The 11,490-nt window shown below is 36.8% G+C and overlaps 1 protein-coding gene across 1 annotated transcript in view; it reads right to left on the reverse strand.

Annotated features, from left to right (window-relative positions):
- Window positions 1-6,945: 6,945 nt before the first annotated feature.
- Window positions 6,946-11,490, reverse strand: part of LOC107730215 (MAP3K12-binding inhibitory protein 1-like) — a 9,244-nt gene continuing 4,699 nt past the window's right edge. Inside the window, exons 6-9 of the mRNA XM_016540977.1 lie at window positions 10,071-10,223; window positions 9,880-9,977; window positions 7,373-7,411; window positions 6,946-7,265 (exon numbers count right to left, since the gene is read on the reverse strand). Of these exons, the coding sequence (XP_016396463.1) occupies window positions 7,158-7,265; window positions 7,373-7,411; window positions 9,880-9,977; window positions 10,071-10,223 (398 nt within the window). The 3' untranslated portion in view covers window positions 6,946-7,157. The remainder of the gene's footprint in view (window positions 7,266-7,372; window positions 7,412-9,879; window positions 9,978-10,070; window positions 10,224-11,490) is intronic.

The following is an 11,490-nucleotide window of genomic DNA, read 5'->3' on the forward strand; positions in this document are numbered from 1 at the left end:
ATATATATATATATATATATAAAATAAAAAATGTTTGATTAATAGTCGTATACTAAACTTATTGCAGTATTCCACTGTATTGCATGGATAGGTATAACATTTGAGTACTGAATAAGCCAAATTCAAGTCTTCATGATCTCACACACACAACCTGTTTACTGTAGGCTACAAACACAAAATTTTATTGTTTGCATTTCTAGTATTCCTTATCTCAAGTAGGCCTATGCAAACCTCTTTGCCACATGCATTGGAATATGTATTATATTGAAAGTTAAATTTTCAAATGAAAATAGCAACATGATCGTTTTATAAAGTATGCGTTCATATGTGCTTCATTTTCGCTGGAGGAAACAGCTGTGGTGTGATGAGGGGTGAACGCAGTGAAAACTTAGGCTACAGTAGATGGGGAACCAACCGATTATTGCTCTCCCATGATATTTTGTAAACTGGATTTACGACAAAGAACTGCACATACAAGAACTGCTATAGCCCCCCTAAAAATGGCCTAGCGACGCCCATGCTTTACATCATGACTTAACAAGCGGAAAATGGTGAAGAAACAATCTATGGAATAACTTTAAGATTGATTATTTTTAGGTTACAGTTTATTTTAAGGTGTCCTTGTTACAGTGTAATTATACATTTAAGTACTGAGTAATATTAATTAACTACATGGTTAGGGTTAGGATTAGGGTTTATCTTAGGGTTACTTGCATGTAATTATGCATAATTTATTGTTATTATAATAGTAAGTACATGTAACTTGTAACAAGGACACCTTAAAATAAAGTGTTACCATTTTTTAAACCTGACAACCAATCAGAAGCCATCTGACTTTAGAATAAACCATTGGTGTGGGCTATAGTTATCGTTATAGTTAATATTCTTTAATGTGAACAGGCTTTTAGGGTTAACAAACAAAACCTTAAACTTTGGTGCATAACACATCCCGCCCTTGAATGATAACTAAAATTGTGTGGCTTGTTGAGCTGTTACTTTTGACATTTTTTTGCTTCTAACAGGTGAAACAATCCCATAGACTTATTTTTGTAGGGCCTAGACTATGCAGTAAATAAACCCCCTATCAACACCCTGGCAACTACCCACAACACCCTACTATTGTACAGTGAGTTTTAAACCACCATTTTTTTTTAGGGGGGGTGTGTAAACATTTGTTTTTAAACTAGAAGACCTTGATAGAGGTGAAGCTGGTTCATACAAATGTTGTCACTTTCCCTTAACAAAAGATATTGACTTTATTGGCTCTTCACAGAAAATACACTTGACTGAACAAAATGAGAAAATAAATGAGACATCTAGTGATATGGATAATGCCTTTCAGCAGGTGATCACATCGCACTATGACTCTTGTGTGTGCACGTGTGTGTTTGTGAGGCAGTTTCTGACCTCGAAACACAGAGTCCAAGCTTATTGTGGTGTAATTTCCTCGTCCAAAGGCTTGAGTGTTTGTGTCAGAGTGAGGCCTCTGTGTGATTGCCTCTCCGTCACCAGTGTAAACCGAGGATAATGCTACGGCCACCTTCCCTGCTGCAAAAACGGGATCAACACAATCCAATTTCTCTCTGTGCAAAAATGGAATAATTTGAAAGAATGGAGTCTCCAAGACCAGTGCCTGGGATCCAGGGGGAAGATAAAGCGCTGTTAAAAAACAGCCATTACGAGAGGAATTGGGCGAGAGGTGTTTCAGGACAACAGAACCCCCAAGTCGACAATACAGATGGGAAGTGGCTTCCAAAACATCAAGTGAGAGAAAGCCACGGGTAAATTGAGGTGTCTAACTAGCAATCTAGCCCAAAACAGAGCTCTGCCGAGACATGAGACATGCGTAAACATATTTTATGTGGATTACAGCTTAGACGCAGCAAGATGAGGTTTCCATGCCACGATAGAAACTTGCAATGCGCTGTTTTGCATTTCAGCAGCTACAAGCTTCAGGAATCCAGAAGAATGTCATGTTGAAGTTACGCTTCTCCTCGTGCGATTACTAAAAATATCCCATTTTTGTTTCGAAGCAGCTGGGCTCCAAAGCATCTCAAGTGCTTCGGAATCAGGTTTGTGTCTTCACATGACAAAAACATCAACCAGTGGGGGGAAAAAAGTTTGAAAAGCTCTCGAAAAGTCACTAGTTCCAAGCTACGGTTGAGCTCCTAATTGCTTTCAGGTGTCTTCCTCTCAATGCACAGTGACTCTGCCGCCAGAAGGAGGGCAAAAGTGATTTGTGTAGATGCTGGCGTTGCAGGAGGCCGGAGTGAAGCTGGGATGGGTTGGAGTAATCAGGATTGGGAACACACCCCCACCTCTCGCATATGTGTGTCAGACGGGCCCACACTGATGAATGGACCCTAGATTAGAGCTCACACAGGGCAGGCACAGGCCTCAGGTGTGCAACCTAATGCATCGATGTTCAAGAGCATATTTGTGTTGGAGCGTGAGTGTAGGTGTACATTCTCCTTGAAAAGCTCGATTTTTGTAAGGTGGAAAGACTCCTTGCAGCATGTTTTCGCAAGGTCACAATATGAGTTGCGCGACTCTCGCCGATATCGTGAGAGCCAATTATACCATTTCCTGCATGACTAATACATTTCCTTAATGGGAAAACTTGTAAATACTTACTAAATCACGACATAAGTCGTCAAGTGTTTCGTGTTTGACAATAAAACACAATTCAGCTGCTTGAGAGGGTAATATACAAACGTCCACCTCCACATAGTCAACCAGAGCAGTCCTTACGTCGCATATTTACGATTTTCAATGACACAGATGCTCTCCTGGCTGAACGTGAGTATGTGCAAGTATGGGATGCAGGGATCTAAGGCCGTCCAGCAGGGGGGGTTGGCAGTCAGCGGAGAGGGCCAATGGCTGAGGCTGTGTGGCTAAGTGTCTCATCAGCATCCTACTCATGTTCCAGGCCCACGCTCTAACTGCGCCCTGACTTGATTGTAATTGCCTGAATTCGGCTCCCGCTGCTCCATCCTGGCAATATAACTGCCACATTTTAACCCCAGCAAGCCTAGATACTGCCACACAGCCCTTTGGCTGTTAGGAAGGATGTTATATTTGACTCCGCTTGGGCAGCATCTGTACATATATGGTCAAAGGTTTCTAAATATATTGCCTTTCATTTCAATTTGAATTGCGCTTGAGAATGGGGACAAATTAGCATTTATATCCCTCTCGATTATTTTAGTTTAAATATGTATCTTTAGTTCTGTTCCAGTAGCTGGTAGAGCACGGCGCTAACAAAGGTCATGGGTTTGAATTCCAGGATAAACGTATTCTGATTAACTAAATCATCATGGATTAAAATTTAGGTAAATTTTGGAGCATTTTAGTAATTTAAAAATTAAGACTTGCAAATTTGATTTGGATCTGGATTGTGATAGGTGTAATTTTGATATATTTCTGGTCAACTTCACAGATGCCTTCTGGTAAAATGTGTATGAGTCTGGCTGTAAATAATTAGCCAAACCCTGATATTTTGATTTTGATTTTTTTAAATCCTTAGTGGGATTTCTAGAATATGCTCATTGACTGTCATATTATGTATTTTATATTTGTTTATAGTTGCCTGTATTCTATTCTAGTCTATTTCTTTCTCTCTCTAGATCTATCTATCTGTCTAACTTGTTGATTTTATAACTATTTGGGTAACACTTAATTTTAAGGAACAATTTTCATTATTAACTAGTAGCTTAATAGCATGCATATTACTAGCATATTGGCTGTTTATTAGTACTTATTGGGCACATAATAATGCCTTATTCTGCATGACCATATTCTAGATCCTTTAACCCAACCCAATACCTAAACTTAACAACTACCTTACTAACTATTAATAAGCAGCAAATTTGGAGTTTATTGAGGGAAAACTCTTCATTGTGAATATGTGTTTTTGACGGTGATTATCTTGATTGATTTCTTTTAACTGTATTTGTTACAATATTTTTTAAAATACTACATTATTTTTTGAAAGGTCTGTAATGTACTGTGTGGTTGTACATCTTGTCATTGAGATGCAATAATAAAGTCAGATTCCTATCTGTTAACTATTCAAAAAACATCTTGCCTGATGCACAAGTCAGACAAATGGTCATTACCAAGACATTGTTTAATGAAATGCCTTGCTGATTTACCTACATTCCATTAAAACTTGGAAAATCAAAAAAGTACATCCAGACACCTCTTGAAGTAGCGTGCGACTTCCTGCTGCATGGCTCAGACCGGCAGGGTTAACTTCAGAACTCCCCTGCGGAGCTCCTCTCTCTGTGATAATAGTTGCTCGCGTAATGAAGAGCAGCCTGCTAGCCAACAGGTGGTCCTTTTTAAAGAGCCTAGCCAATGCACTCAGGACGGGAAAAAAGCTGCCATGTTAAAATGTGTCAGAATCTAATGTTCCGCAGAATGAAAAACCTGTTTTCTTCCTTTTGTTCAGTGCTAGAGATTCAGCCTTGTTCGCCATTGTTCCCCGCACAAACGAGCAACAGTCTTTTTTGACACAGAGCCATGGGGGGAAGAAAGACTGAAGCTGACTAGTCACAGGAGAGGGGGGGGGAGCTTTCTTTCCTTCTTTTTGGAGGGTTGAAGCCCATTAAGAATTGGGAGTTATGAATGGTTATGAGTCCGTGTCTCTCCCTCGCACAATGCAGGAGAGCCAAAGAAAAAGAGAAAAACCTAACTGGCTTTTCTTGAGACTTGCAAAAAGTCTTAATCACATACAGACAGAACACAAGAGATAGTAAAAGGTAGCGAAAGAGCGAGAAAGCGTGTGACAGAGAGAAACCAGTAAACGAATCGGGACGGAAGTACCTTTTGCTACAGACAGAATGGCTGGGTGAAGTGGATGGGGAACGAAGTTAATCCTCCAGGGGCCTCAAAACGTCCCCCTCTACCCTTATAAAATCATGAGAATATAGCCGTTGACTGCTCTACAGGCTTCTTTGGGTCGTGAAATACGCTGCGTTTTTGGTATGCTTCTACTTGTAAAAAAATTGATTTTGTTTGCCATTTATGGTGGTTGAGGAGCAATGCATTGATTGTCTATCACTAAAATGTAAAAGATTACTCAAGTCTCATATATTTAGGAAAAAAGAAAAGAAATGAGGAACCACTTTGTAGAATAAGTCAACAAAGGACAGAGACTGACAATCACTGATGTAGACTATTCTTCACCTGCCTGCGTTCTCAGCTTAATGACCACAGGGACAAACGAGCTCTACTTCAGAACAAAAGCCTTAATTCACTTTTATAATCCATTTGTTATTGTCAGGCCGATTTGTTCTCTTAAGCTACATAAGGGTCCAAGCCTGAGACAAAAGCTGAGGGGTAACAATGGCCAACTCCCTCCGTTTGCTTTGTTACTGTTCAAGTACACACCTCCCAGGGTGCATTGCGGGCCTTTTTCGGGCTCAGAAAGCTGGAGAAAAAATGAAAGAGGTCTGGTAGAACACCTGGAGGAGTCAGCTTTTGCTTCCCACTTCACTGTTACAACAGATCGCAGCCCTCACACAGAGAATTCCAACAAGTCCCGTGTTTTGACAAGCCTTCACTCAGGCAGTTTTAATTACCTGTCGTGATGGAGTTTTGTCGGGATTGTGAATGTGGGTCTGAGCTGAGAGGAACAGGAACCCAAGGTATACAGCTTGTGCAATAAAAGTACAGCAAGATCCAAACTTGCTCCTCTGTTGGACTTTAACATATATAAGATTTTTCGATGTGTAGTTTAAATAAGTTTTCTTCCAGTAAAGATCTGTCCAGTCTAAAGTCCTAAAAGGATAGTTCACCCAAAAATGAAAATTCAGTCACCATTTATTGTACTCACCCTCATGTTGTTCCTAACCTGCATGACTTTCTTGCAGAAAAAAAGTTGACCATTGACTTCCATTGTTTCCATTGATTCTCAAAAGTCTGTCAGATTTGGAGCAACATGAGGGTGAGTAAATTCCTTTTGGGGTGAACAATTCTATTAATTTTCTATTATCAAAAGCTTCAAGAAAGAAAGAAAAAATATATAAATAAATACATTTATGTTTAAAATCAATGCAGTGCTATTTCAATTTCCAACTTTACAAAAATATAATTGACACTTTTAAATTCTTATATAGAACTCATTAATATGCTGATCTTGCATTTAGTGAGAGGGTAGAGTTAAATGCTGTGATTCACAGCAGCGACTTCTGTCTGCTCACACTGCCTGCCGTTTGCAATCACATTCACATATTCTTTAAGCAGTCACCTCTACCTTCAATCACATGTAATAATCATAGATCGGTTTTTACATGTTAACATATTCATGGGCCCCTTGCTGACATGGCTGCTTAAGAATTATTCTTGAAATATTTCGTGCACATTTAAAAAAGAAACAGCAAAATAGCCTGAATGTCCGTCATTTTTCCAGAAAATATTTTGAGAGATATTTTCTCATAATTTTAATGTCTGTAACAGTTCTTTATCCTTTCAGTATTATTTGAAGAGTTCATTTGCAAAAACAGATAACAGATAAAAAAACTAACGTGTTTTTTTTTTTTCATTTAAAAAAAAAATTTTTTCTTTGTGCATTCCAGTTAATCTCAATCAAACTACAATTGGGTTATTTTAAGTACAAAAAATTAAAAACAATAAAGTACAATTAAGTACACAATAAAAACAGATTCTACAAAAATCAAGAACAATAATACGGTTACAAAATTGTTACCATATATATGCATGCCATCAATCATTTTATAAAAATCTTCCAAATGGTTAGTACTTTCTACCCTTTCTTTAACAGCAACTATATAACATGGGAGCTAATCCCTCACAACTCCTCTTTTCTCTTCAATTAAAAAAAACAGTATTTTGAGCCTCTAAATTCATTGTACACAATCAAACACATTACACATTGTATAAGCTGGGAAAAGGAATGTTCAAATAAAAAAAACAGCATAAGAATTTGGATGCATGAATTTATTTACATAAGTGATGTACATAAGTAAACATACATGACAAAGGAAAACGTACATTACAGATATAAAATATTCAGCGGCACACAAAACCCAAATCTACTCTGAAATCCATGTTCATCACAATTCTGTACATGACCAAAACAGAAGATCTAACTCATAATGAGAAGGCATAAAAAAATCAGTTGAATCCAAGAGTCAGAATGAAAACTCCCCTGCGTCTGTGGGTTGGAACTCGCTGGATTTCTTCATCAAGGCAGCTTTGACGGCACTGATCTTCCCATCCAGCTCAGCGAGACTGTAGCTCTGTGAAAACAAGGACGTTTTCATCAGCTAATACGTTCTCATTGAACAGCAGGACCTTCATATTTTTCCCTTCATGAATACGCAAATGCATCAGTAATGGAACTTACCTGCGACATTGAAGCTTTAGGTCGTTTGTGCGAGTAATTCTGAGGTAAAAAGAAATAAAAGCATGAAATGAATGCAGATTTATATGAACAATGCACATCAGTCGTCATTCAAATAAATGGCAAAGCATTTATCTCAATATCAGAATAAACAAAAATCTCTTACATGGCTGTTTTTCACAGAAAAAAAGAAGGGGGTGGGGGTGTAATGGCAGCCAAAACAATAAATTGAACCAAGTACAAGTGTAAGTGGACAGAAACGGCACATGATTAGAGTATGAAACAGAGACAGAGATGTCCTTCAGCATCACTCAATCACTGCCAACAGAGCCGAGCCACCATAGACTTACACTAATTAACAGTATTAAGTGGGGCCATCGGGATTCTTTCTGTCACCCAGTGGCCCTTTCATTTATTCTGTCCATCTCTTCTTATCTATTACCCATAATTTGTCTTCATTTTAAATCACTTTTCAGTGTGCATATGGCCCACTTGGCAGATGCATGATATCTGCTCACCCTGGTCAGCAGAGTTCAATTAATTCATTCGACTTGCTGAAAGCTGCGCCGCAAACTAAGAAGATCAGCATATTTGACGGCACTCAATGTCCCACTTTACAAGCAATACACACACACAGTAAAGGACATGGAAATCAGCTAGCTTTCAGCCCAGCACTGAACTAAGTGAAGCTGGTGAGAGGAGGCGTAGAAACGGTTCAAGAGCACTTACTCAGCTAACTTTGATGGGCTACAATCTGACAGGGATAACAAATTCTGAAGTGAGGGAAAAAAATATCACTCATATCAGCTTTTAATGGTTTTGAAGAACTCTCCGGTCGACTGTCGTGAGCGCAGGAGGAAACACATAAGTGAGAAGTCTTCAGCGTAACAAGGACGTGTGCGGTACAGTATAAAAACAAACAGAGAAGTCAGTGGCACAAACTCAGTCTAGGTTGTCATTTTTAGCATTTAATCGTTTCCCTTGGTGTAGACTTAGATTACCTTTCAAAAGTTCAAATGTCTTATCAAGGGGGCATTTAATTAATTAATAATATAGCAAAAACAATGTTTTTACAAATGTGAAATACATGTCAACTAAGTACTGAGTAAAGGGTCTGAATATTTATGTAAATGTGATATTTCAGTTTTTTCTTTTTAATAAATTTACAGACATTTCTAAAATTCTGTTTTCACTTTGTCATTATGAGGTTCGGAGTGTAGATTAATGAGAAAAATAGTAAGTTTAAACAACTGTAGAATCAGGCTGCAACATAAAATTGAAAAAAAGTGAAGGGGGTCTGAATACTCTCTGAATGCACTGTATATATAAATATATATACAGCGCTGGTCAAAAGTTTGGGATCAGTAAGATTTTCAATGTTTTTTTAAATAAGTTTCTTATGCTCATCAAGGCTGCATTTATTTGATACAAATACAGAAAAAATTTAATTTTGTGAAATATTATTGCAATTTCCATTTTAATATATATGAAAATGTAATTTATTCCTGTGATGCAAAGCTGGATTTTCAGCATCATTACTCCAGTCTTCAACCTAATATGTCCTCGCTGAATAAAAGTATTTCAAAAAAAAAAAAAAAAGAGAGAAAAAAAACAACAACAACAACAACAACAGAAAAAGCCTCTGGAATGGTACTGCATAAAGCACAACCCTCTCTTTGACCCTGTGCCTTTAAAGAAATGCTCCTTTGCATGTGACATGAGCAACAGTGCTTGTCTTAAGCAAGACTCTTTGCAAAGCCTGTATTGCATTGTGACAGATTCATTAAACAATCTGCACTCAAATTTGCCACATTAATGGTTAAGGTCAGGGTGAAATCATCATGTTTCAAAATAAATGAGGGGAGATTCTCCTTAGAAAATGAGCAACAATTATATATGGCCCAGAAAACAGGATATCTCAATATTGGCATCTACCTTTCCAGTTCTTTATATATCCTGACATTTTTTTAAAGACATTTATCTTTGCGTTTGCTTCTTCAGACACATTTTCAAGCTCTTTTCTTAATGCCAGTCAGGTGCAACTGTCAAGCTGTGCAATTAAGTTTTATTGAATTTAATTCATTTTTACTAATATCTCAAAACACCAATATAAATTTGAGTGAATATCACTTTGTAGGACACTGTTTTAATATTCATATTAAGACAAAAAAGTACAAACTGTCTCAAAAAGAGCTCCAGTGGCATGTCAACATTCATTTTAACCACTTTTCTCTACCATTTTATTTTTAGAATACATACACACTGTGTATTAGGAAGGTTGAATATATTTATTAATGTTGTGATTCATTTAAAAAAGAACAAGAAAAAACAACAACTCCCTATCAAAATCACTCAATGTGTGGTTCTCAGTGTTCATAAGATACTGTGGATGTTCAAAGAGTGTGGAACTTGTGGAATGAACAAACTAATTCAATATCTGATCATCCACTCCTCCAACAAACAAGGACACACACACACACATTCTCTCTCGCTCTTTTCCTACCACTTACCGTGGAGTGGAAGTACTCTGGGGAAAGACCCTCAAGCTCCAGAATTCGATCTTCAAGTTTCTTTAGCCGCTGATAAACGCTTTGAGGAACTGGACCTGCTACAGATACAGTAACAGTAGAATGTTCATCTGTCAGCATGTGAAACATTAGGACATTTAACTTTGTATTGCTCTTCTATGGATCTCACGTACCTGGTGGAAGTTTAAGGTGAGATTCCATGTTTTGGAGCCTCTCCTCCACGGCAGGGTTTCCACAGTCTCTGTTCATGGATCCCTGCTGCTGGTCTGCCAGCTCAGCGTGTGTTCCTCTGGTTTGAGGTCCATATGTATTTATAACATGCGTCACTGCAATAGCAAACAAACACCAATTAATGCTCCACAAATCAACCGATCATGCTGTTATTATTAGTCTAGAATGTGAGGGCATGTACATTAACCACTACTCACGAGCATGTAGAATCCTTTCATATTTTTAATTAAAAAATATAGTTATATTGCTGTATTTACTATCATTTCATATGACAAATTTTCTGTTAACAATGTGCACATATGTACAAGTACGCAACAGTTAGGGGTTGGTATGATTTTTTTAATGTTTTTGAAAGAAGTCTGCTCACAATGGCTACATATGTTTAACACAGTAAAATTTAGACTGTATTATTATTACAATTTCAAATAACAGTTTTCTATTTTAATATATTTAAAAATGTCATTTATTCCTGTAATGGCAAAGCTGAATTTTTAGCAGTCATTATTCCAGTCTTTAGTGTCACATGATCTGTCAGAAATCAGAAGTTCAAAAGAACAGCATTTATTGGAAACAGAAATCTTATAAATCTCTTAACTGTTTTTTAAATCAATTTCATGCATCCTTGCTGAATAAAAGTATTTAATATTTTTTAATAGTATTAAAAAATAAATAAATACACTGCTGTTTTTAATGGGGTCTCTTATGCTCATGAAGGCTGTATTTATTTGATCAAAATACAGAAAAACAATAATATTGTGAAATATTATTGCAATTTCTAACATTGGTTTCCTACTTTAATATACTTTAAAATATAATTTATTCCGACACAGCGCTGAATTTTCATCAGCCATTACAATATAATGATAACAACAACAACAACAACAACGACAGTAATAGCCATATATTGTAAAACAATTCCATTGTAAAATAAATGAAAATGAATATTTCATAGGTATATTATTTTTGCTTTACACTACAGTAGGGAAATTAAAATACTTCTTTCCTAATTTCCTGCATTTAAACCGTTAGCTGTTAGCAATTCGTACTGCACTTTTAAATTTTTATTTTGACGGAAATGGCAGTAGAGCTTTTAATTTGAAGTTCAGATATATTTCAAAAACTACACTTTTTGCCCGGAAGACCTATCATTTCATATCGTCAAATGACCATGATAATATCGAGACAGTTTTGCTATCGCGATATTGATAATATTGTTACATCCCTAATTTATATATATATATATATATATATATATATATATATACACATACATATATATATATATATACAGGTGCATCTCAATAAATTAGAATGTCGTGGAAAAGTTCATTTATTTCAGTAATTCAACTCAAATTGTGAAAC

Source organism: Sinocyclocheilus rhinocerous, unplaced genomic scaffold (assembly GCF_001515625.1).
Source record: "Sinocyclocheilus rhinocerous isolate Xijiao unplaced genomic scaffold, SAMN03320098_v1.1 scaffold1419, whole genome shotgun sequence".
Classification (NCBI taxonomy): Eukaryota; Metazoa; Chordata; class Actinopteri; order Cypriniformes; family Cyprinidae; genus Sinocyclocheilus; species Sinocyclocheilus rhinocerous.